Genomic DNA, 26,151 nt, shown 5'->3' on the forward strand with positions numbered 1-26,151 from the left:
TGAAGCGGTTCACAATGCTGACACCACAGTGGACGTTCAAGGGCTGAGGCCTTCTGTGGCCTCAGTCTTCTTTTCCACAAGATAAATGATGCAAAGGCCACACACACGGGGGAAAAAAAAGGCAGAACTATCTATTACACAGAGTTTCTACTGCAAGGGGAGGAGGTAAGGGAGACGCCCTCTCCACTGCCCACTTGCTCCTCAGAAGCAGGGGATAGGCTGCATTTGTAAAAGGCACTGTCTTAGCAATTCTCTGGACATTCAACAATGGTGGTGGGGGGGGAGGGTACTGGTCAGGGTCAGGGCAGGACAGCAGCCAGGATGGGGAGAGAAGCAGGGTGGACCTCATACACAGCCAGTTCGAGTCGTGCCTAAAGCTCTGGGGGTTGGTGGGGGCCCCTCCAACACCGCACATGCCTTGGGAAACAGAAGGAGGGTGGGGCAGGGCTTCACCGAGCCTCAAGTGGCCCCACCGGTCCGCCTCTAGGCACCCCCAAAAAGGGCACAGCACATCACACAAGACCGCCCAGAACGGAGCACCCCATCCCCCACGCATACACACACACATCAAGTTTGTTTCCTGTGGCATTTAAATTAATCTGGTTGGTCCATAGAAAATAAGTATGTATATTTGGTTTTTCCTATGTACATATATATATATAGATTTATTTATAAAACCCATCCCCGACCCCTAAGGTGGGGGGAGCTGGGGAAAGTAGAAGAGGTGGAAAAGGGGGCCCAGAAAAAGTGGAGGGGTGGAGAGGCATAGCTGGAAAAGGAGGAAGAGGGTCCCTTTCCTCAAGTTAAGGGGGGCACGGGAGCTCCGTTGACAGTCATCTTGCGCCCCCTGCTGGTGGAAGGCGGTGTCTGCAGGCAGTTCGAGGTGCCCCCGTTGGCAGCTGTGGTGGCCCCACTGGCTGTGGCGGGGGGCGTGGGGGAGGTCGGGTGGGGGGCCGAGGGGCCATGGGAGCTGGGAGAGCCATGGGAGGGGGTGGCTGGGCTGGGCAGGGAGGAGGAGGTGGCCGGCAGGGTGGCAGGGCTGGGAGCCTTGTCGCTGACTGACTCACACTCAGACGCCCCGCTGGTATTGGTGCCCTCGGAGGGGGTGGGCGCTGTGGGCAAGGTGAGCCGCTTGCAGGCTGGCTGGACGCGATACTTGAGGGGGAGAGGGCCATTCTGCAGGGAGAGGGGAGGGGAGGGGAGGGGAGGGGAGGGGAGGGCGTCAGGAGAAAGAGGCTAACGGGGCAGCCACCCACCTTCACCCCACGGCACCCGAACAGGGAGAAGGGAAGGTCCAGGCCTCGGAGAGGAGAAAGACTGGGTAGAGAGGAAGAGACACGCGATGTGGGACTGACCAAGCAAGGCCGGAGAGACGGGGGCACACAGAGACCCAGAGAGGAAGAGGGCGCACGTGAGACCAGAGACAGAAAAAGGAGAGAGGGAGGCCGGAGAGCAGAAGGCAAAGCTCACTCCTCCACACCCGAACTGGGGCACGCGGTCTGCCCAGGGACCCTTTTCTCCTTCGGAGTGTGGGAAGTCATCCGTGGGAGAGCGTCCGGAGGCGGACCTGGTGTGTGGCAGGCCACCCCGGACATGTCCAGCTCATGAGACGAGGGATAAACGGTGATTAGAGCAGCGTGGCCCACGTGATGGCCCAGTGTCCCCTTTCGGCCCTGTCCCCTTGCTGGCACCACCCCACCCACTCACCCGCCGCCAGGGGTAGATGTAGGCGATGTCCATGAGGGTGTAGTATTCCTTCAGCGGCTCGTCCTCATAGAGAACCTCAACCTGGAGGAGGACAGGGAGGACACGGCTCAAGCCTCCAGCTGTTTGGCAAAGAGGCTCCAAGCAGGTGGTCCCTCATTACTCCGGGGTTTCATGCTGGATTCGACTTCCCTATCAAGAGTTGTTCCCACATAACTCCTGACCAGCAGGTGGGAAGGGATCCAAAGAAGATACCCACATCATCAACAGCCCCAGCCCCGGCAATCCACACGGCGGTCTGGGTCCCCTTCTATCTCTGGCACGTTCTCCAGAGGAGCAACAGACAAAGAAAAGGCCCAGGTGAGAAGGAACTTGTGGAGCAATGACTCTCGCCCAGGCTGCACAGTGGAATCACACCAATGCTTGGATCTCACTCCCAGAGATTGTTTTAACTGGTATGACATGAATCGAGTTTTAATCTCGATAGGCAACCCCTCACGTAATTCTGACGTGTGGCAAGGTTTGGGATCCACTGTCCTAGAGCCTCAATAGTCCATGGACCAGCAGCACCGGAAGCACCTGGGAGCTTGCCAGAAATGCAAAATCTACTCAGTCAGAATCTGCATTTTGGGACTTCCCTGGCGGTCCAGTGGTTAGGACTCCGCATGCCTCTAGGCGAGGCAAAAAAAAAAAAAAAAAAAAAAAAAAGAACCTGCATCTGCATTTTAACAAGATCTCTAGGGGATCATATACATATTCAAATTTGAGAAGCAAAGTCCTAAAGCTCCTTGGCAATTTCAGACTAGCATTCCCACAGCCAGCTGGCCCCAGGTAAGGCCCTGCATTTTTACACACACACCTCTGCCATAGTTCTAAACGTGCAAGCATGTACACACACACACACACACCATCTTGGTCTCCTGCACCTCTGCACACTGGCTTCAGCAGACGCAGACGGCCCCACCCCAATCTAGTTTTCAGTTACCCTTCTACACGGACTCAATTACACAACCGTGCAGGCCCTTGGTGACACCCAGCCAGCCCCGAACAATGGCTGAGATGCACAGATTGTCAGATGCACCCACACACGGACACGTTTTTCAAAAGGGCCCAGGGACTCACCTTGTACTTGCTGGGCACATCCATCTTGTTGCGGAGAAACTTGGCGAGATGCATGACAGTCATGGCTGCTGGGCATCGCAGGAAGCGCACCCCTGTCTGGTGGGGGAGAGGCACCCAAGGGCTGGGGTCCACCCCGGCACTCTCCCAGCCCACACCCCGCTCCTGGGCAGGCCCCCGCACTCACTTTCTCCTTGTCACCATCCCCATTTTCCAGGGGGCCCTTCTTCTCTTCCCGGTCCCTGCAGAAGGAGAAGGAATGAAGCAAGGGAGACCCTGGAGCAGGCAGGATCTAACTGCACACATCCGGAAGGCCCTCCCGGAAGCACCCTTTCCTCCCAGAGGAATGGGGATGGCATGGGAGAAGGGACCCAGCCTAGGACCCCAAAAGGACCAGGCATGGGCCAGACTTGCCTGACGCCTTCGTAGAACTCGATGGAGAGGCTGACAATCTCGTCGTCGCTCAGAGCCCCCTTCTCCTGCTCCAGGACCTCACCACGGTCCTCGTTGGAGCCGTTGGGAACTGCGGAAGGAGAGAGCTCTGAGGCGTCGGCCTAGGAGGGGGGACAGGAGCCCCACCAAGGACCCAGGGATCTCAGAGCTCAGTGCGGTGAGCCCAGCCACCCCTGGGCTGGGGAGGCCGTGTGCGGTGCCCACCGGCCCTCCATGCATCTGGCCCTTATACCTGGGGCAGCGCCACGCGCACACACGTGAACACACCCACCTTCTGTCAGGGGGTAGGCTGCGTAGAAATCCCGCCTCCGTTTCATCTCATCTAGAAGACAGGGAGCAGGCTGAGGCGGGGAGCAACACGCTGGGCAGTGGGGGTGGGGGGTGGCAGGACGATGAAGGGTGTAGGTACCTTTAAAAAGCCCAGGGACCAGTTTGTAGACGATGTCTTGAAGGGTTTTGTCAGATCTGGAAAGAAGCACACAGGGGCCTGTTGGCAACCACGTCCCCCCGACTCTCCAGCGTGGGGTCCCACCTCCCTTCCTGAGACCCAGGGCCCAGGCATGGGGGTCCCTAGGGGCCTCGTCTCTACCTCCCTAGAATTTCTCAGCTGGATACACCCCTGAGGGAAGAAAGGGGATTCGGTCCACGTCTGGTGCTTCTCCTTCACCTGCCACCCCGGCTTCAGGAAGCAAGGGGGGCTGGGGGACGGAGGGCGGCTGCCCTAGAGGGTGGGCGGGGACAGGAGGAAGTGCTGGGCCCACCTGATGCTCAGCAGCGGCCGGGTTTTGTGGACCTGTACATCGCACATGGGGCAGTACTTGTTGGTCTCCAGGTAGCGCACAATGCAGGTTTTGCAGACTTGGTGGGGCGGGGGGGGGTGTGGAGAGAGGAGGAAGAGTCAGCGTCCCCTTCATCACCCAGGACCAACCCCCACGCCCCCTGCTCGGGTTCAGGTATCCCCTCTTCTCCACCTTGTTCCCGCAGCTCAGGCCTGTTCAAGGACCCAACACAGTCCTGTCTCGCACAGATGGCAACTGCCCCTTATCATCCATCCTTGGGGGAGGACAGATGTGTGTGTGTGTGTGTGTGTGTGTGTGTGTGTGTGTGTGTGTGTGTGTGTGTGTGTGTGTGTGTGTGTGTGTGTGTGTGTGTGTGTGTGTGTGTGTGTGTGTGTGTGTGTGTGTGTGTGTGTGTGTGTGTGTGTGTGTGTGTGTGTGTAGCCAGTGTCATGTACCACGCAGAAGGTGAGCCCCAAGTCCCAAGTCCCCCGGACGGAGTACAAAACAATAGCCAACCTATTAGACACCTCCCAGGGTCCTTGACCCCCAGCCACAAGCCCGTGGTGCACACCAGGGCACTTGTATCTTCAGGGAGTGCCATTTCAGCCACAGAGATTCAAGGAGAGAACTGAGATTTCAGGTAAAAGTTCCCCCAATGAACTTCTGAGCTGAACCCTCCAGTATCCCCTCCAAGGCGGCCTCTCAGGGACCTGGGACCCTCACCAGACACACGGACATATTTGCTCTTCAGGGCAGAGGCCACCCACCCGAGGAGCAGCCCCTCGACCCAACTCACAGGAATGCAAGCACTCCACGATGGTAGTGGCATCGATGAAGTACCCCCCGCAGAGGGCACACATGAGGTGAGGGTTCAGCTCCGTGATTTTAATCCGTGTGGTCCGATGCATGATGCCGGGGTGGGGGGCAGGGGACTGGGGAGCGTCACCCTGGGAAATAAACATGGAATCAGGAACCCACAGAGCCAAGAGCCCCTCCCACACTCTACGCCACCTGCCCCACAAGCGACATCGCTCCTGGGCCCAAGGCCCTTCCTTTCACTTTAAGGCCGGACAGGGTGCACGTGCGGGGATGGTTCTTTCTGACCCCCTGTGAGTGTTCACTGGGTGCCAGGGGCTCTGGAGATTGCATGACCTTGAGCAACGAGGTGAGGTTCTATCTCAGGACAGCAGAAAGACTGAGGTTAGACCACAGGAAGTACTACTCAACTCTCCAGAGGATGTGGGGAGGCAGGAAAATGGAAGAGAACGGAGTTTTAGAAAATCTCCCTGATCCCAATCCATATTCACGCAAGTGAACTCACCAGGAACTATAAGGAAACTGAGACTCCTGACTGGGTCTTTCTACCGCATCCTACCCTCCTTCCATCCCATCACTCCTTCTCCAGGAAGCGTTCCCTGGAAACACTGGGGGCACATGCGCCCTAAGGCTGAAGGGGGCACCCCATAACTTGTCCTTGCACGGCTGCATCCAGCCCCAGCCCCGGAGCAGCTCCCTGGAAATGCACCATATGCTGACCATGCAGGTTCTAGGCCTGGTGCTCAAGCAGGAAATACTGAGGATGGTCCTTATGTGCCCAAAGTTGGGAACACGCAGCTCCAGCCCGCCCCCCGGGCCCAGCCCTGCCCTCTGCAGGTTAACTGCAAAGTCTGGGCAAAAAGACTGCTACTGCCTCTTCCACAGGAAGGCCACCATGTGCCCCGACAAAGAGCCTGCTCACGTTGCCCCTCCCAGGCACACGCAGGAATCTCCCCACGTGGGCACTGCTACCCACCCACCGTATCCTGTCTGCAACCTGGCCACAAGCTGCCCAGTGACAGACCACCGGCTCTCAGAGATGCCTGCCAAAGCTATGCTATGCAGAAAGTTCTCCCCACAGCCCACCAAGTGCCCAGCCAGGCCCTGGCAGGGTCCGGGGAGGAAAGGCAAAGCCCAGGTCTGGACTGGCTGGTGTGCTTACTTCTTGGTATAGAATTCCAACCTGCGCCCAGGAGCGGTGGCACCTCCCTCCCCTTTCCCAGAGTAGAAGCCCGAGGGGCAGGGCTTGGGAGGGCGGCCAAGTCCCGACAGCTCTTTTACAGCATACATCCTTCTCTCCTTTCCAGAAAGACTTCTAAAGCCAACACGTTGGGTTTTCTAGGACCCAAAATTCACAGCTGGGAATCAGCAGTTTCCATAGAGACCCCAGAATGAGTTTGGCCAGGACCCAAACAGCCAACAGAGGCTGGCCAGAGACCGAAAGAGATGGAGAGACACAAAGGCCACATGTGAGAGAGACACCAAGTCGCAGGGCAGACGGAGAGGAACAAGCAAGCCCAGAGCCAGTGGAGACGCAGCGGCCAAGACCTGCAGACATGGCCCGAGGAAGGAAAGGGGTTCCCGCCTCCCCTCAGCCAGCTCTCCCTGCATGGGTCCCCTCTTCATAATTATGTAGAAGCCTTGCTGGCTACTACACTGTTTGGTCGTTCCCATAGTAACCCCTGGCAAGATGCCCAAATATTATTACAACCATCCAGAGGAGGGAACAAACTCCAAGTGGCTGACTCGCCGAGCGTGTGTAATATCCATCGGATGCGTACATGCTGCTGGACCTCCAAAGGTACTTCACGTGACTACTTGCCCCATGTGTGTGCCTTGTCCAAATGAATCTCAGTGTGTGTGTGCACAGCCAGAAACAAAACATTTTGGGGTCTGATAATGTATGAGGGTCCTGGTTGCTATTGGCATATCTCATGCCTTCTTTTCTCTGTCTCTCACACACACTTACACACACACACACACACACACACACACACACACGGGCGCTTCACACTGCCTTAGCCACCTCATTCACATACTCACTGTGTTTTCAAAACAGACACTTGCTTTTAAGAACTCCCGTGCAGTTCCTTCCAGGCCAACTGTGGCCTCAACATGCAAGAGCTCCTAAGCAAATGGCCGTGACCCTCACCCTCTCACTTCTGCAAGCACTGAGACCAAGACTACCCCTCAAGCTCTGTTCTGGATGCACGGGTGAAGGTAAGAGCCGTGGTGCTTTTACTGGATGAAATGTTCCTCCTTCTCCCTTTAAGAAATGAGCCCCGGGCTTCCCTGGTGGCGCAGTGGTTGAGAGTCCGCCTGCCGATGCAGGGGACACGGGTTCGTGCCCCGGTCCGGGAAGAGCCCACATGCCGCGGAGCGGCTGGGCCCGTGAGCCATGGCCGCTGAGCCTGCGCGTCCGGAGCCTGTGCACCCCAACGGGAGAGGCCACGGTGGTGGGAGGCCCGCGTACCGCAAAAAAAAAAAAAAAAAAGCCCCCTTGCCACACTCCCTGCTCCCCCCCACCGACCCCATCCCCAGGGGCCTCAGACCTCTGGGGCTGGGGGTGGGGAGAAGCACTGATTGGTTCCTCACCTGATTGCCATGGTTACCTGCAGGGCCCTGCCAGCAGGTACCGAGAACAACTGTAAACAGGAGCTCGGTTCCCTCACCCACTCACCATCTCTCTCCCCCCATGAGGCCCCAGGGCCCCACACCTCATACCCAGCTCCTCCCCAGCTGCAACTGGCTGGACCTCCAGCTCCCATCACCTTGGGGAAGAGCCTGAGGGTGAAGGAGAGGGAGAGACAAGTCCCAAGAAGCAGAAAAAGGGAGACCAAGGGCCATGTGGAAGTGGCCCTGTGGAGCTCTGGAGGCTTTCATAGGTCAGTACTGACCACATCCCCACAGTGGACCTGAGCACTGTCTCCCACCCACAATACCTCCCCCAACCGGGGGCCAAGTCCTTCAATATCTTCTGTCCCCAAACCACTGTCTTTGCAAGGGCATCATGGTGGAACAGCCCTTGCTTCTGACCCCTGGTGCCCCGGGTTTCAGCTATAGTGGCAGGAAAGGAGCTTGATCAGCACCCAGCACCCAACCCCAACTCCTCCTTGCCATCCAAGCCTGGCATGTGTCCTTCCCCATCCTCAAAGCCCCCTCCTTATAGAGATCACCCCCCATCTCTCCATTCTTACCAGTCTTTTTCTGGAAGCTCCCCCGTAATCTGGACTTCTCCCAGTGTCAGTTATTTTTTCTTTTTCCCCTGCAGAAATAGCCAATCTCTGACGACCCAGAGGTCCCCTTCTGCTCCTTCTGATGCCCAGCTACAGAACTCTTTGCTCTGCTTTCCCTCCACATGAAATTCACCCAACTCCCTCGCTAGAAAATCTCCAAGTCTTGGGAAGAGTCACTGAAGGTCACATCCAGACATCTAGAATTGCAGAGGTGGAAGGGATCTTATGAGAAAGCATCTTGTCCAGTCCTTTCATTTTACAGATGAAGAAACTCAGAAAGAAGTGACTTGTCTCAGGTCATGCAGTCACTCGGTGGCAGTTCTAGGACTAGACGCGGCCTGACTCCCGTTCCAGTGCTCCTTCCACACTGGCACCCAGGCCGGCCTTCCTACTCATCTAAGGAACCAATAAGCCTGGCCTGACTCCATCCAGGCAGGCGGAAGGTAGAAGGACTCCAGGTTCCACAGAAGACCATTCAGTGAGCCATCTGGGCCAGAACGTAACCAACAGCACACATTCTCGCTTTGAAGTAGGAAGCGGGGGCAGAGGCGAATGGCCTCACCCAACTTTCCTGATACAGGTATGGAAGCAGGCTCTGTGGAAGCCCAGTGAGCCAGACTGCACTGGGTCCCAGGAGTTCGGGTTCAGCTGTGCAAGCCTGTGTATTTGTGTGTGTGTAGGGAGAGTAGCGGGTGGAGGTCTGTCTGGGACACCGTCAAACTCTCAATGTTCCCTGACCCTTGCCCTTGGGTGGAGGATCTGCGCCTCCACCAGCAGCATCAAAAAAGTCCTCTAGTCTCCTGAACACAGGCTCACTCTACCTCCCTCCCTTTCCCACCTCTCGGCTTCCTAAGATCAGACAAAGACAAAAATCCAGAATATACACAGATACACACTGCCAGATACACACACACATATGCACACACAGCCAGACACACCCCCTCCATTTCTCTCTCACATTCACAACACACAAGGCCAGACACTTGGCCAGACACACACACAGACACACCCCATCACACATACAGCCAGACCAGAGCCAGGCCCATGCTTGCCAGATGTACAAGCCGCCCCCACCCACCCCAGGAGCACACAGTCTGACATCCCTGCCTGAAACGAGAGCTGCAAACACACACCACCCTTCTGTGCATCCCCGGTCTACCGAGGGTAAATTATAACATAAGTCTTCCAGCAACAAAGGCAGTGCAGCTCCCAGCCTCGCTCTGGGGGCCAGAGGCTGGAGGAGTGGGGTGGGCATCCAACCTGCACGAAGATGTCACCTCTTCCTGTTCAGGCGCTCTCCATTCCCATGGCAACAGCTCCATCAACCAAGATCTCCCAGGGAAGACCAGAAGCAGGAGAGAGCACCCCCCACAAAGACTTCAACTTGAACCCCACCCAGCTACACTCTGGATCCCAAGTCCCAAGTCTCACCTCAGGCCTGCTTCCTGCCTCTTTCCAAAGACAGCTCTAAGACCTCAACCCCAACTCCAAACCAGGAAACCCCGGGGAAAACCTCCCCACCGAAAAGCTATAACAGAGCTGCCTTTATGCTCCTTCTCCAAGTACTAGCACCTTGGAACAGAGTGGAGAGGGGGAGGGAGAGAAATTATAGAGTTTCAGGAACAGATGCAAACTGCAAGAGGCCCAGAGAAGGAGGCTTAAGAACGGAGTGGGAGACAACCAGGAGACCCACCCCCCGCCCCCAGCGACAGGGAGCCCTGGAGACTGAGGCAGCGCGGTGGGGGGGCGCTCTCTGAGAGACAAAGACCAGGGGGAAGCGCGGGGCAACGCTTCCACAATATTTACAGGCAAATTCACCATTCCCAGGCCTCCTCCTTCGCCACCTCAAGCCATCCGGAGCAATTCTGGGCAGACGGGGGCAGTGGGGGAGGGAGAGAGGCACGCCTGGGCCCCCCGTGGAGACAGGAGGGTCAGGGGTGTCTGCTCGCCGAGGGGTCCCATCCCCTCAGAAATAGAAGCAGGAGGACGTAGGAAAGGAGGGGGCAGCCGGGCTCCCCAGTGGAAGACCGGCCAGTCCGCCAGCCCCCTCCTGCATCTGCGGGCGATAGGAAATATCGCGATAAATCTTCCCATCTCCATTCTACTCCCTCCACCCCGGCATCCCCAGGAACCTGGGTCAGAAGATCAGAGACCCCAGTTACCGGGTGGCCGCTCCTACCTTCCCTAGAGCCAAACTTTCGGCGGGGCCCGAGGAGGGGTGTTCCGGAGAAAGAGGCTCCGCCGAGGTGGCTCGGGGAGGGGAGGGGGCGGGGCGCCCAGTCCCGGGATGGCGGGGGGAAAGGGACCGACTGGGGGAGGTGCCCGAGACGACCGGTCCCGGCAGGGAAGAGCGCCCTCCCCCGGCCCCGCAGCAATCGAAAAGCTCGTCCCCTTCCTCCCAGCCTCAAGTCCTCGCGCGTCCACGACGCCCCAGTGCCCAACGAAGAAACCGAGAGCGACCCCTCCCCAAACCGAAAGGAGTAGTGGGAGAGGTCCAGGAGCTGAGCTGGCTCGTGGGGAGGGCTAGGGGGGCAGAGATCCGCCCCAGCGCGGAGCCCCAAAGCCCTTGTGGCTGCCTCGGACCCTCCCCCTCGCTACCTCGGGAGCAGGGTCTAGGGGGGCTGAGGCACAAAGAGGTGGTGGTCGAGGGAGACGCCAAATCGCTAAAAGGGGAATGCACTTCGGCCATCTTGGAAGGGAGGAAAAGGAAAAGGAGAGAGAAAAAAGGGAGAAAGAAAGGCGGACGGGGCGAGCTAGGACAGGGGCCGGCGGGGGTGGGGCGGAGACGCGAGAAGGCCCGGCTCAGAGCCTACCCCCACAGGGGTTTGTAAAGAAGGATGTACCGGCTCCCAGTCCCAGTCCCCAGATGGTTACGGGGTAGGAGAAGGAGGGAGAGGGGAGTCCGCGTCCGCTTACCTGGGTTCGGGGTCCGGTGGGTCTCGGGGAGGGGGGGATGGGAGGGAGGGAGGGAAGGGAGGGGAGGGGGGCCGCAGCCGTGTCGCTCGCTCGGGCGGCGAGAGGGGAGAAACCTACGGTAAGAAAGGAGTTTGTGAAAGCGGTTTGGGGTGGGAGGGAGAGAGGGGAGGGGAGGGGACGGAGGGGGGAGGGGAGGGACCAGAGTTCGGAGGCGGGGGGGAGACAAAATGGCTTTTTTCCTCCAGACAAGAGTAGGTCCCGCCCACCACTCACCCACGTGACCTCATTCCTTCAGGGTGTTTGCGGAGAGGGGAAGAGGAGGAGGGGGAGAGGCTAACAAGGCTGCGCCCCCAACCGGGTGCCGGCCCCCCCAAAACTAGACCACGACCTCACCCTTCCTCAACTAACCCCTGCCCCCAAAATATGTGTGCGCCCCCCCATCCCCTGACCCTGCGATCCTCGACCCTAGCTGGAGCGCCTGGAAAATGGTGAGATGCGGACTGGGCTGAAATGTGGCTCGCTCTGCAGCCCTCCACCCCTCGGCCTCGATGGCAATGTGCTCAGGCGGGGGGACGCGACGCTTCTGGCCACGAGTCCGGGTTATTTTCATTCACTTAAGTGACACTCCCTTGACATTAATAACTGCATGGGCGAGAGCGAGCGTCTCCTCCCCACTCCCCTTGCCCTCTCGGCGGCCCGATCGGCGGCTCTGAAACGCTGCGCCGGAGACCCGGCCCGGGCGCTTCGAGGGAGCAAACCGCCGGGAGGACGGAGGCAGAGGCCTGGAGGGACGTCTCGCGGCGAGGGCTCGGTTTGCTGTGGTGGAGGCTGGCGCCTCCGGTGTGCTTGGTCAAGATCGGAACACAACCTGGGCCGGGAGGCAAGCTGAAGACGTCAGCTCAGGCTCCGGGCCCGGGACACAGTAACCCGGCCTAACGCGAGAAGCCCGAATGCACTCGAAAACAAGGCGCCGGGACTCGGAAGTGGGCCCGCGCTTTTTTCCTGCCGGGCACTTACTCCCGCATTTTTCGCCCGCGCGCCGATTGCGCCCCGACCTCTGCAAGGTTGGTGCGCCTCGCTCGCCCAGGCGGCGGGAGGAGTCCGGCGAGCGCAAAGGTGGCTGGTGCCCGCCTACTCCGATCGTTGCTCCGGGCTCCGGTACCCAGTGGCTCCCGCCGGGAGGAGAAAACTAGGAGGGAGCTTGGAAAAGCTTGGAGCAGCAGCTGAGGCCGGCGCCGGGGAAGCCGATCGATACTACGTTATGGAGACTACCGTGGGCCCGCCTCATTAGATTAGGACGGTCTATTCGCGTATTCGTTATTCAGGATTTATTAGGGATGATCATTATGTCAGTCGCTCCAAAGAGCTCGATTAGCCGGCCAGAAGCGCCATTAAGCGCACTGGCGGTGGGTGGCTCAAGTTAGGAAATTAGGAAACGAATCTTCAGCAGGCATCCGACCGCCTTCCTTTTCCTCCTTCCCTCCTCTTTCGCAGCCCAGGCAGACCCGAAGCTGAGGCCCCCAGGCTGAATGCTTTCACCCTTTGGCTGGCGACAAGAAGACCTGCGGACACTGGCCGCCAAGTGACCCCAGCTTCAGTCTTTGGCGCACACCCACCGAGTGGGGGCGGGGAGGAAGAGGAAGCGCTGGAGAGATTTCCGCCCAGAGGGGGTGGTCCCCGCGGACCTGCTCTCCCTTCCTTCCTTGTGCGGGGAGACCGGGAGTTCGCCGCCCTTCACGGAAAGGGGGCTCTTGGCGTGGACACGCCCACTGTCCCTGGGGCAAGTGTGTTGCCGGCATCCTGGACTCTGCCCGGGAAGGCTAGCGTATGCTCTACGGTCCCCCAGTCACCCTGCGGGGAGGGGAGTGCAGCAGGGACTCCTGGTCTGCCACTCCTTTCGGGCTAGAAGATCCCGGGCAAGAGAAACCTGTAGGGGTTTCGCTAAGGTCTCGGTCTCACCCATGATCCACAGGGGGCACCCAGGGGCTGTCTTGGATGAAGGTGGGAGGATATCTGCTACTGGGAAGAAGGCTGACGTCCCTCTGAGTCCCCACTGCAGCCCTTTAATCCTGGAGTGCCGCCCGAGGGGACGACCGTGCTCACTGGGAATCCGTTCATTTGTTCCTCAGTTATTAAGCGCCAGTCACGAGCAAAAACACAAGACAGAAGACCCCACGACCCACGAAAGCTTCATTTTAATCACTTCCATCACTTTCCAGTCCCCATATCCCTGGCCCTTCTGGCTTTATCAGGAGAACCTCTGACCAAACCTTTCTCACTTCTGACGTTCCCAGGTTTCCCGACAAAGAAGTACCTGTCCTGTGCCATTGTCAAAGACTACACTAAACACAGGGGATATAAAGCTGATGAGCCGGGCTTTTGCCCCACAGGGTGCTCACAGGCCGGCGGGGGCAAGCGGGAGGGTTACGCAGCCTGTCCCGTTAGCTTTTATGGGCACTGTGTATCCTTCCGTTTGCCGCTTACCACCCCCACCCCCGCCCCTGTAAGCTCGAGGTAAGGGTGGGTGAGCACTGGGGAAGGCTTTCAGAGAGGCTTCCTCTGAGCCCAGTCTTGAGGAGACACCAAATGTGGAAGGGAACTGCTTGAGAGAGTCCTTAGCTTAGCTCCTATTAAAAGCGGAGGCTCCCACTCCCAGCCCAGGGAGGCACCTCTGGCGGACATGAGATGCCAAAGCTTCCCCTCCATTGTGTTAGTTGTAGTATTTCAGGAGGTCACCTAGCTGACAAACTCTTCATCAGAAGAGTCACTGTGTGTATCATAGACTAGAAGTTTCCAGAGGGCAGGAACTCGGGAATCTAGGTAATTATTTCCAGCACACATACGAAGAGATACTGCGAGGATAAGATCTCCTGGAAGAGGATGACAATGGTAGGAGAGGGCAGCTCCTCTAGGGATATTAGGACTATCTTTACCTGTGTTCTTTACTCCTTCACTCTCCCCAAAACAATGTCCTTTGTCAGATTCTGCTCCTATTTTCCCATCCTCTTCCCCGCGTCTCTGTATTTCTAGAAAAAAAAACCTGTTTTTTTGTTGTTGATTTATTTGTTCTCATGCTTCTCATATTAACTGCTTCTCTTTCCCCCTCTCCATTTTTTCCGGGTCTTCCTTCCACCCACCCGCCTATTTCTCTGTCGTGTCCCCTCTTTCTGTCTCTCTCCGTACATCACAGCTGTGTTCTCCCTTTCTCACCTTTCTCTTCATCCCTCAATTGGTCGCTGCCTTTGTCTCTCGCACTACTTTATTCCTTTCCGAATGTAATATTTCGAGATTGTAACATTGATTGAAGCAGACAATGTAAAACTGTTCAACCTCCACTGCAAATTCATTCTTAATCCTACGAAAAATGCAACGTTAAACGTATCGCATGGTGAGACAAAAACCTGTCTTTGCCTTTCCTACAATCCAGCTTGGGGGCGGGGTGGGAGGTAGGCGGAGGAGGGAAGTGCTGGAGACATTATCCCGTCATTAACGGAACAACGAATTTTCAGTCACAACGACCCTCTGATTAGCTATACAAAAAGTGTTGTCCGCTATTTCAATACAAAATTTGGCTTTACAGCGGTTGGGAGAATAATGCCTTTAGGTTTTCCTTTTCAGGGTGGGAAAAAAAAGCAGGTAGCGTCCCTGGGTGGGCTCGAACCACCAACCTTTCGGTTAACAGCCGAACGCGCTAACCGATTGCGCCACAGAGACGGTGATAACTACCCGTGTCGCAGTGAGCCGAGTCAATGGGAGTGAGCTTGCGACAGCGCAGGAATCGGAAATTCCATAACCGGACGAAAGAAGTCAGACCCAAAGAAGGGTCCGGATCTGGGGAGGGGAGCAGGCGGGACGTGCTCGCCTCCCCTCCATTGGCGCGGGGGTGGCGGAAATCGTCGCCAGCCTCCTCTGGATCTTAAAGTTGGGGAAGCCCGTGATGTCCGTCTTTAGGGTGATCTGAGATTGGGGATACGTGAAGTCGACCTGCTGAGAGTCCCCATAAGCAGAACCACCTTCGGCTTCCAAACGTCCCCTTTGCAGCCCAACCCCTACAGCCGCAGAATACCCGCGACACCCTCCCTGTGCCCCTCCCCCCTCGCAAGAGTAAATACGCACTTTACGGGCACCTCTTAAATACTAGGCACAGCTCTAGTCCAGTGCATGTCCAGAGCCTAGCATGGTGCCTGGCATACAACAGATGTAAGGATTTCTGGAATGAATAAATGAAACAAACTTCATGAGTAATATGCCCGTCCCACACAGCGTGCTCTTAACCAACCCCGTGGCCCTTCACTGGAGCCAAAGGCCCTTATCTCGGGTTTCACTAGCCCACGTGGGCGCAGGTTCCGGCCGGCGTCTCCTGCGCCCAGAGACTGAGTCCACCGCTATACCAGCTTGCACCGCGACGCCGGGCTCTTCCGCACTGAGAGTGACTTTTCACTTTGCGCTTTCCTCCCCTTGGTTTTGGCTTCTCAACCAAACTCCTGTCTGATGACTGACAAAGATTCACAGCCAATAGGAAGCCAAAATGTCCCGGAAGGGTCGGCCTCCCAGCCAATAGAGAGAAAGCAGCGAGAGTGGTTGCGCAGTGAGGCCCATAGGAGGTTTGCTGGAGTTGTGGCTACTGGAGGTCCTAATACGCCGCAAACATGGTGAGGTGGGGAGCAAGGAGAAGGGACACGGGGTAGGGATTGAGGAATGGGGAGGGGTGTCATGGGGAGTTTGGGAGGCGGAGAGGCCTGGTGGTCGATTGAAGGAAGCGGCTCCAGTTTGAAGGGGGAGCGGACCGCGGTGAGGACCGAGGCAGGGAATGGGGCTCCTCGCAGCCTCACAGCGCTGATCTCAGAGCTGGAGTTCAGGGCGTCCAGGCGCCTCCAGAGTGGAGGACGATGCGTACAGGAGCCTCCGAATCAGGGGCTGCGCCGGGCCGCGTTTGGCCCCTCGCGCTGAGCCCTTCCGCTCTGTCTGCTTCAGTCTATTATGTCCTATAACGGAGGGGCCGTCATGGCCATGAAGGGGAAGAACTGTGTGGCCATCGCTGCCGACAGGCGCTTCGGGATCCAGGCCCAGATGGTGACCACGGACTTCCAGAAGATCTTTCCCATGGGCGACCGGCTGTACATCGGCCTGGCCGGGCTCGCCACCGACGTCCAGACAGTGTAAGTGTCAGGGGTCCCCACCTACACCCAGGCTTCTTCTTGGACCATTCTTGCCTAGCGGCTTGAGTGGCGTGGGTGTTAGTCATCTACTAAACAACATCAGTGAATCTGAGACTTTGCCGAACACCGTAAGCGATAGAGTGGTATCCTAGCCAACTTAGCAGCATTTACTCTGTGCCAGACACTGTGGAAAGCACCTTACATCCATGGACTTTAATCCTCTTAACCACGTTACCATGTTGTTGTCCCATTTTGCAGATGAGGAAACTGATGGTCACAGAGAGTGTATTGCCCAAGATGTAAGCTAATGAATGACCCCCAGGATCCCAATCTCTGAGGCCAAAGCCCATGCTCAGCCCCTAAAGAACTTCAGGTCTAGTTGGGAGAAAAGGCAGGCATACAGAAAGATAACTAACCCATAATGAGCTGGTGCATATTAACTGCTAGAGTAGTTAGTTACCTAGTTGATAGTGGTTCTGTGAGAGAAGGGAGAGTCTGGGAGACGAAATAGGTGGCTCTTGTGATGGTCCGGGTGTGAAGGTTGTAGTTCTGATGGGGTGGTGAGGTGGGAAAGGAAAGGAAGGCATTTCTGAGGGTTGTTGCTGACCAACCTTAGTGGCTACTTGGTTATTGTGAGGCCGAAGAGTTAACCACTGAAGTCGGGGTTCGTGTCTTTTTTATTTGTTATTAGTATCTATTCTGGTACTTGGCATGTAGGCAATCCAGAAGCGTTTTAAAGATGATTTCTGTTTTGAGCATGTTGACTGAAATATAGGAATTGGGAAGACTGGTTTTAGGGGAAAGGTGATGACTTTGATTTTGATACCAATTTTAAAGGGACAAGGCAAGCCAAGTAGAAACATCTTCTGAGCAGTTGGGGTCTTGAGATTATATCTCAGGGCTGGATAGGCATTGGTGATTTGTTAAATCTGTGGGAACAGATTCTGGAGAGACGGAATACACTGAGGGAAAACATAAGCTGCAGCTCCAGAGCTGAACTGTGTGTTCAGCAGTTGGGGAAGAAGAGAGGCCAGTGGAAAAGAGGGTCAGCATTTCAGGAGGGAAGATGTGGTCACAGGTGGCCTAAGGAGCAGCAGTTCCTGGACTTAGTTCTTAGAAGATTGATAGTTCACTAAGGTGGGTGGGAGCTTGTCAGAAAATTTTCTGTCTCTTTTCCCTTAAACCTCTCTAAAGTCTCAAGAACGTGTATTTTGGAAACTCTTCCTGAAATCTAACCCAACCAGCCCTTTTTTTCCATTGTTGGTGGAATCAGAGAATGATAGCTTAGCATTCCTGTCAGTATGAAGGCCCCCACCAGCCTTCCTCTCTCCAGTCACTGCTGTTCCCTTCACACTATTTCCTTTTCTTCAGGAGCCTCTCCTCACTGAGTTTGCATGTTTGTGGGCAGTAATTGCTAACTTTGCTGGGCCTCCGTTTCCTCACCTGTATGATGAAGCTTAGGTCGTGTCTGAAGCTCTTTGTTCTGGTGTCCTGTTCCTCATTGCTCTGCTTCCAGCATGGATGTCACTGGTCTGTTCCCTGCAGGGCCTATCCCTGGGCTCTGAGATGGGACTGGAGGAGGTGTGGCCTACTTTCTTAGGCGCCTTTCAGTCCATTAGTGCAGCAGCTGCTGCTTATTAGCACCCATACATTATCTCACAAAATAAGGTGACTTATTTTGTCCCTATCTTAGGGATGGAAAAATTAAGTGGTAAGATGAAGGCTTAGTCCAGGTCAGCTCTCTCAGTTCACTGCTCTTTCTACTGTAAGCTGCCAGCACTATGTCTGCAGGCAGACTCCTGCCCAGCGTGTACTGTATAAACTATTCCTCAAAAAAGTGGGGGGAGAATCCACTTCTTAACTCCCCTTTTCTCACCCTAAAAAAAAAGTATGAGAAAAAAGGTTAGCAGAGTGGCATGTTTATGGGTAGAAGTGTTGGACCAGACTGAAAAGTGGATGTGAGGCTGGACTTCTGGTAAGAAAATCACTGGCAGATGGGGAAGAGTCTCTTGGCAGGGGCTGGGATTGTGTGTCTCCTTAGGCACCTCCCGACCTCCATGAGGCGGACACCAGGGGACATTCAGCAATGACTTACTAACTCACTTTTCTCCTTTTACCACAGTGCCCAGCGCCTCAAGTTCCGGCTGAACCTGTATGAGCTGAAGGAAGGTCGGCAGATCAAGCCTTACACCCTCATGAGCATGGTGGCCAACCTCTTGTACGAGAAACGGTGAGTAGAAATGTAGCCTGGGACTCGGGGAATGCAGAAACCTTTGATTGGGCAAGTAGTATGGAGGGGGCACCCAGGAAGGAGATTCCTCCTCGTTGACTCATTCCTTATTTGCTAGATAGTATCCTTATTTTCTGGGTCTTTTCTGTGGACCTAACAACGAAATAGGAAAGAAAGGGCTACTTCAAAAGAAGGCAGGGAATGCAAACAGCAAGTGAAGTTGCTCCCAGAAAACAAAATTAACGCTACCAAAGTGTGCCCTGGTGTCTCCCAGCCAGGAGCCACCCTTACCCAAGAGCTTATTCTGTTGTCATCTTATTATGTTGAGCATCTTATTAGATGCTCTGGAATACACGGAACCTAGGAATTGGGTATGTTAACTTTTGACATTTGAGGACTTTATGATGAGAAAAGAAGGGGCCCCTAACTGTAGAATTCAGTGGAGAAGCTGGGATGAAATTGAAGGGAGAACTCTGTAGGTACTTTCCCCACCCACCTCTGGGCAGAACTGGGTGGCAAATGGGATTGTAAATTGATGCAGCCACTATGGAGAACAGTATGGAGGTTCCTTAAAAAACTAAAAATGAAACTACCATATGAGCCAGCAATCCCACTCCTGGGCATATACTTGGAGAAAACCATAATTCAAAAGATACATGCACCCCAGTGTTCACTACAGTGCTATTTACAATAGCCAGGACATGGGAGCAACCTAAATGTCCATCAATGGATAAAGAAGATGTGGTACATATATAAAATGGAATATTACTCAGCCATAAGAAGGAACAAAACTGCGCCATTTGCAGAGACGTGGATGGACCTAGAGACTGTCACACAGAGTGAAGTAAGTCAGAAAGAGAAAAAGAAATATCGTATATTAAAGCATATATGTGGAATCTACAAAAATAGTACAGTTGAACCTATTTGCAGGCAGAAATAGAGACACAGATGTAGAGAACAAACGTATGGACACCAAATGGGGAAAGGAGGGGTGGGATGAATTGGGAGATTAGGATTGACATATATATACTACTACGTATAAAACAGATAACTAATGAGAGCCTACTGTATAGCACAGGGAACTCTACTTAATGCTCTGTGGTGACCTAAATGCGAAGGAAATCCAAAAAGGAGGGGATATATGTATACATATAGCTGATTCATTTCATTGTACAGCAGAAACTAACTCAACATTGTAAAGCAACTATACTCCAATAAGAAAAAAAAAATGGCCATTAAAAAAAAAAAGACTGGGTGGCAAGAAGACAGGTTAAGCTTTTTTTCTTTCCTTTTTTTTTTTTAACTTTTTATTTTGAAATAATTTTAGACTTTATAGAAAAGTTGCAGAAGTACTCTTTAGCTTTCAAAACTAAGTTTTTGCCATTTCCATACCTGGAGCAATATTATTGTCTTTTTACTATTAAAAAATAAACAAAACAAATGGTTACCTTTTTTTTAGGTTTATGTTAATATCCTCAGCTATGAATTGTCTGCCATATGTAGTAACCATGTTTATCAAAATCCCAAATTGAGAAAGGCTTAACAAAAGATTTTTTTTTTTTTTTGTGGTACGCGGGCCTCTCACTGTTGTGGCCTCTCCCATTGTGGAGCACAGGCTCCGGACGCGCAGGCTTAGCGGCCATGGCTCACGGGCCCAGCCGCTCCGCGGCATGTGGCATCGTCCCGGACCGGGGCACGAACCTGTGTCCCCTGCATCGACAGGTGGACTCTCAACCACTGCGCCACCAGGGAAGCCCCAAAAGATTTTTTAAAACTGGTTCATGGGGGTGGGGGGAGAGGTCTTTCTTTTTCTTTTCTTTTTTTTTTTTTTAATTTAGGTGTAATTGATTTACAATATTGTATTAGTTTCAGATATAGGGAGGAAGTCTTACAAAGTTGTACAGATGAACTCATATTTAGGTATATATTTAATGGCTCATGTTTACTCATAATAAAAATACAGGACATTGAAGCTGACCTGGAAAATTCTAGATTCTTAGCTACTGTAACCAGGAGCTTTCTCTACAAGCCCAACTGAAATCATTGATTTTCCAGCAGGATAGGCTAATGCAGTGATTTGCAAAATTGAGCCATGTACAGACCCTTTTTAAAGTAAATACCTTCTCATGGACCCCAGAGAATCCACCGAAGCACCTCTGTGAAACACTGCCAGTAAAAAGTAAACACTGACCTTTAGGTGGTACCGTGACATCGACATGACTGGAAGTACAAACGCAGGCCCTGAGCCATGTTGTATTTAGTTTTAAGGTTGTTACCCAGATAATACAGGACATTCTTATATTAACTTTGTTTTCAGTTTATTGAGAGGAAAATACAAAATTTAAGATGTTAGAGAAATTTGATACCTAGGGATCTGTTTGAGAAATGCCAGATCAAAGCACGCTACTCCAACCTCTTCCTCCACCTTACAATTATTATTTTTTTATTTAGAATTATTTTTTACAGAGTTGTAACTTAAGATCATGCCCATAGAAATTACTGAGAGCTATATAAGACATGGAAAATGTCTGTTTACTTACTGTTTCTATTGAGGATAGTGGCCATTACTTTTTGAGTATTTTCTATCTAAATGTCCCTAAGATTGATTCTTCTCAAAGCTCAGGGTCTAGAACAAGTTTCTGATAAGCTGTTACTTCCTAATGGCAAACAATGAAAATAACCCAGCTCACTGAGTATCCTTCTTTGCTTTGTCTGCTGGGAGACTCAGAACAAAACTTTGTGTTTTGTCTGAGTGTCTTGTATTCTTGATTTTGGGGTTGGTTTTTTTTTTTAGCTGGTGCGTAGGAAGAACTTTTTTTTTTTAATTAATTGAAGTATAGTTGATTTACAATGTTGTGTTAGTTTCTGGTACAGCAAAGTGATTCAGTTATACATATATATGCATATTGTTTTTCATATTCTTTTCCATTATGGTTTATTACAGGATATTGAATATAGTTCCCTGTGCTGTACAGTAGGGCCTTGTTTATCTCTTTTATATATAGTGGTGTGTGTCTGCTAATCCTAAACTCTTAATTTACCCCTCCCCCACTCCCTTTCCCCTTTGGTAACCTAAGTTTGTTTTCTATGTCTGTGAGTCTGTTTCTGTTTCATAAATAAGTTCATTTGTGTCATATTTTAGATTCCACATAAGTGATATCATATGGTATTTGTCTTTCTTTTTCTGACTTACTTCACTTAGTATGGTAATCTCTAGGTCCATCCATGTTGCTGCAAGTGGCATTGTTTCAGCGGTTTGGTTTTATTTTTCAGTGTTTTTTCTACAAACTGCTTCAAATCCTTTTTTGAAAGGAGTAAAGATATAGGTGTATAAATAGAAGATTGAATGGTGATAGGACCTGGATGAGGATAGGGAGAGTAGGTTAAAAAAAACACAACAACAGAATTCCCAAAGAAAGGAAGAGGAAGAGAGGGTCGGGGTGAGGAGGATATGAAGGTAAGTGTCAGAGAAAAGAAGAAAAAGTCTTAGAGCATTGCTAGATGCCAGGAGAGGGGGAAGGGGGATTGTCCCAAACGGGCCCTCCACTTTCCTCCCTGGGTCTGGGCCGGGGCCTTGTCTGAACAGGCCTAAACAGGAAAGTGAATGTTCTTGAGCTCCACTTTCTCTCTCTGCTCCTGGCCCCCACAGGTTTGGGCCCTACTACACTGAGCCGGTCATTGCTGGATTGGACCCGAAGACCTTTAAGCCCTTCATTTGCTCTCTAGACCTTATCGGCTGCCCCATGGTGACTGATGACTTTGTAGTCAGTGGTACCTGCACTGAACAAATGTACGGGATGTGCGAGTCCCTCTGGGAGCCCAACATGGTGAGTTGGTGGCATGGAGCGGGGCTGGGTTCTGAGGTGCCCACCCCTTGGCCATCAGGGGAAAATGTGTTTACCTGGCAGGTAATGGGAAGAATGGTGCAGGTAGGAGAGAAAGCCACAGCTGCTGAGCCTTGGAAGGGTGTCCAGAAACTCCATCTGCCAGGGCCTTGGCTCCCAGGGAGAGCACCTTCCATGAAGAGACCTGTCAGATATTTGCTACAACAAATAATCCCCACGTTGGGTTTACAGGGTTCTCCTATCCATTCATTGAACACACATTTAACAAGGTGTAGGGTTAGGGGCAGCTCACAAGAATGGGCTGTGGAGTCAGGTCGTCTGGGTTGGAAACCCAGATCCACCTACCATCTCATTAGTTATGTTCAGGGTAAGTCACTTTACTTCTCTGTGCCTCCACTTCCTTAGCTGTAAAATGGGGATAATAATAGAATCTGTTTTATGAGTGGTGGTGTGAGGAAATCACCTGGGAAGATTGGAACACTACCTGACAGGGTTGGCTGTTGTGCCAGCTCTGCCAGGCTCCGGGGAAACCAGACAGTCTGTCTTCAAGGGCTTACTGCAGTCTAATGAAATAAGACAGACCCACAAATACCTGTTGAAATGAAGTTTGCCAGGAACAGGAGGAAAGAAAGGGCCTGGTTGGCAGAAGGAGCAGCCTGTGCAAAGGTCAGAAGTACAGGAGGGGCCCAATGTGTTTACTGACTGGGGAGAGCTTGCTGTGGCTACTGGAGTGCAGGCAGAATGGGGGGCGAGAGGAAGGAGGAGAGTGAAATCGGGATGAGACGTGGAAATGCCTTGGATGCCACGCCAAGCAGTTGGAACTTTTTTTTTTTGAATTTTTAAATTTTATTTTATTTTTTATATAGCAGGTTCTTATTAGTTATCCATTTTATACATATTAGTGTATGCATGTCAATCCCAATCTCCCAGTTTATTCCACCCCCACTCCCCGCTTCCCCCGCCTTGGTGTCCATACATTTGTTCTCTATATCTGTGTCTCTATTTCTGCCCTGCAAACCGGTTCATCTGTACCATTTTTCTAGGTTCCACATAAATGCGTTATTATACGATATTTGTTTTTCTCTTTCTGACTTCACTCTGTGTGACAGTCTCTAGATCCATCCACGTCTCTACAAATGACCCAGTTTCGTTCCTTTTTATGGCTGATTAATATTCCATTGTATATACGTACCACATCTTCTTTATCCATTTGTCTGTCGATGGGCGTTTAGGTTGCTTCCGTGACCTACCTGGCTATTGTAAATAGTGCTGCAATGAACATTGGGGTACATGTGTCTTTTTGAATTATGGTTTTCTCTGGGTACATGCCCAGTAGTGGGATTGCTGGGGAGTATGGGAGTTCTATTTTTAGTTTTTTAAGGAACCTCCATACTGCTCTCCATAGTGGCTGTATTAATTTACATTCCCACCAACAGTGCAAGAGGGTTCCCTTTTCTCCACACCCTCTCCAGCATTTGTTGTTTGTAGATTTTCTGGTGATGCCCATTCTAACTGGTGAGAGGTGATACCTCACTGGAACTTTTTCTTCTGACATGGTGTCAAAGGCAGTAAGAGACCTGAGGAACCAGAGGCCTGCAGGTCGGTGCGGCGCTGAGGTCCTGAGCAAAGAGAGTGGCAGTGGGGGAGCGGGGCAGCCAGAGCCTAGAGTACTTGGTCACTTAAAACAGCAGTGAGGGAGGTGGACATGCTGAGGACACCTGAGTTTTCTAGCTAAGCCAACCAAGATAGAGGATGTGGTGGATGCAGCAGGTTTGGGGGGAAATGGGTTCACGGTTGGACAGGTTGAGTTGTGCAATACCTCTGAGCCACCCCGGAGGAGAGTCCATGAGATAGCTGATAAAGCACATAGGAGCCACGGGGATTCTTCCCCCATTTTACAGAAGAGGAATTGAGGCTTAGCGGAGGGACACTGACTTGCTCAAGGTCACACTGCTGGTTAGCGGAGGAAGTGCAGGGCTTGAACTATATCTTATGTAACCTTGCTGCCTTCTGAGAAGGAGCTGAGGGGGCTTCTTGCATCCAGGGAACCATCCCTCACTCCAGACACGGGAGGGGCCAGAGCTGGGCACCTTGAGCCTAGAGAAGAGAGAGTTAAGGGGCCACATCAAGTGAGGGTCCAAGGCTCTGGGGATTGAAAGGTTTCTGCTCTGTCGGCAGGATCCAGAACACCTGTTTGAAACCATCTCACAAGCCATGCTGAATGCTGTGGACAGGGACGCAGTGTCAGGCATGGGAGTCGTTGTCCACATCATGTAAGTATGCATTGGGAGAAGTCTAGAAGCTCTGCAGACACGTGCCTCTCCCCTCCTGCACAAACACCCCATCTTCCCAGCCCCCTAGTCAGGTGTGAAATAAGAAAGGTGCTTGCAGCAGGCCCGGGATAGCACAAATCCGTGCTTCCTAAGGGTGGCAGCTAAGGTGGGAACCTACCCAGATTCCCCTGGCCTCCGTCTGGTGAGGCTCCATGTCCCCGGGTCTCCTCCCCTTGCTCACAATAGACATTTCTTTCCTTCCTGAACACTGTCCCCGAAGTCTCAGGGACCTCTGTGGGGATGAGCCACAGCAGAGCTACTGCAGATCGATCGGAATAAATCCTGGGTGGCTCCTCTCCCGGCTCACACCAGCATGGAACCCACAACTGTGTGGTGTACTGAGCCCTGGCAATGTTTTCCAACCCCCCAGCCAGATGCCTGCCACCCTGTTTCCCTCTGACTTGTTTGGGGCTGTCACCAGGAACCTGGTATCCTCCCAACAGCTTTCCCTGGGAACCTCCCAGAACAAGCACTTGGACCCTTTTGTTATGGGGTAACCTGCTTAATTACCGTGAAAAACAGGTTGGGGCTAATACAGAGAATTTACCACCCCAAGGATCTTTTCCCTTCACTGGAGTGAAACACCTCACACCTCCTTCCTGAGTTACTTGTTCTCTAGGCCTGGGGAGCTCCTTCCCTGCTTCGGAGCGCGTCCCACTCCAGCCCTGAATCATCCCAACTCTTGATGGCTCCACCTATGGAAATGTCTCCATTCTCCCCTTCCTCACCACAGGCCAGGAAAACAAGCTAACATTAGTGTAACATGGGCAAAACAGTTAACCCCAGAGTTAGGACAGCTGTTCTAGTTTGTTCTGCGTCTAGAATGGGTGTAGATGTTCTGTGACTTTCTCCCTCCGCAGTGAGAAGGACAAAATCACCACGAGGACGCTGAAGGCCCGAATGGACTAACTCTGTTCTTCCCAGAGCCCACTTTTTTTTTTTTTTTTTTTTTAAATAAAAGATTTTCTTTCACTCCTGCTTCTTTGTCTTAGAGTGTTTTACCACAGATCTCTGTCCCCAGTTGGGCAGTTACAAATAGCTACTTGGGGTATAGCTCAGCCCTCAGGTTTTCTTGACTTGCAGCGTGCTCCACTGGTCCACCAGTGGGGATAGTATCTACAAATCACTGGTTGGGTACCTGCTATGTGCTAGGCCCTGCACAAAGTGCTTTACACATTCTAGAATTTAATCGTCATATTGACTCAAGGTAATATACATTAATTATCCTTGTTTAATGACAGTTAAATAACTTGCCCAGGGCCACTCTGTGGTAGGGCAAAGATGTCAACCCACATTCGACTCCAAAGCCTAGCATCCTTTTTACTTAACTCTTGGAAAACGCTTAAATCTTTTTTGTTTCAGGTAGAAATTTGGCCAATATCCATAAGTAATATCCTTGCACATCAGTGTTTCTTTTTTGTGTGTGTTTTTTTTTTTTTTTTTTTTTTTTTTTTATTTTTATTTTTTATTTTTTTTTGCTGTACGCGGGCCTCTCACTGCTGTGGTCTCTCCCGTTGCGGAGCACAGGCTCCGGGCACGCAGGCTCAGCAGCCATGACTCA

The 26,151-nt window shown here is 52.7% G+C and overlaps 2 protein-coding genes across 2 annotated transcripts; one reads left to right on the forward strand and one right to left on the reverse strand.

Annotated features, from left to right (window-relative positions):
- Positions 1–654: 654 nt before the first annotated feature.
- On the reverse strand, positions 655–4,986 carry PCGF2 (polycomb group ring finger 2). The gene is made up of 9 exons (XM_079724926.1): positions 4,852–4,986; positions 4,038–4,134; positions 3,686–3,741; positions 3,548–3,598; positions 3,238–3,346; positions 3,011–3,065; positions 2,827–2,922; positions 1,708–1,788; positions 655–1,176 (listed from the first exon to the last, which is right to left on the reverse strand). Exons 1-9 carry the CDS (start codon positions 4,961–4,963, stop codon positions 799–801), a joined length of 1,035 nt encoding a protein of 344 aa, XP_079581052.1. The 5' UTR covers positions 4,964–4,986; the 3' UTR covers positions 655–798.
- Positions 4,987–15,606: 10,620 nt separating this feature from the next.
- On the forward strand, positions 15,607–25,568 carry PSMB3 (proteasome 20S subunit beta 3). Its single transcript, XM_079725298.1, has 6 exons — positions 15,607–15,675; positions 15,998–16,182; positions 18,305–18,412; positions 22,062–22,239; positions 24,436–24,530; positions 25,451–25,568. The coding sequence occupies exons 1-6, from the start codon at positions 15,673–15,675 to the stop codon at positions 25,497–25,499; spliced, it is 618 nt and encodes a 205-aa protein (XP_079581424.1). The 5' UTR covers positions 15,607–15,672; the 3' UTR covers positions 25,500–25,568.
- The last annotated feature ends 583 nt before the right edge of the window (positions 25,569–26,151 follow it).

This window comes from Hyperoodon ampullatus, assembly GCF_949752795.1.
Source record: "Hyperoodon ampullatus genome assembly, chromosome: 19".
NCBI classification, from domain to species: Eukaryota; Metazoa; Chordata; class Mammalia; order Artiodactyla; family Ziphiidae; genus Hyperoodon; species Hyperoodon ampullatus.

Coding starts and splice junctions, on each gene's coding strand:
- PSMB3 (XM_079725298.1), top strand. Junction 22,240..24,435: donor CCCTCTGGGAGCCCAACATG/GTGAGTTGGTGG, acceptor CTCTGTCGGCAG/GATCCAGAACACCTGTTTGA. Junction 24,531..25,450: donor GGAGTCGTTGTCCACATCAT/GTAAGTATGCAT, acceptor CTCCCTCCGCAG/TGAGAAGGACAAAATCACCA.
- PCGF2 (XM_079724926.1), bottom strand. CDS start 4,963: ATGCATCGGACCACACGGATTAAAATCACGGAGCTGAACCCTCACCTC. Junction 1,789..2,826: donor ATGTGCCCAGCAAGTACAAG/GTGAGTCCCTGG, acceptor GTCCTCCTCCAG/GTTGAGGTTCTCTATGAGGA. Junction 1,177..1,707: donor ACATCTACCCCTGGCGGCGG/GTGAGTGGGTGG, acceptor CTCTCCCTGCAG/AATGGCCCTCTCCCCCTCAA.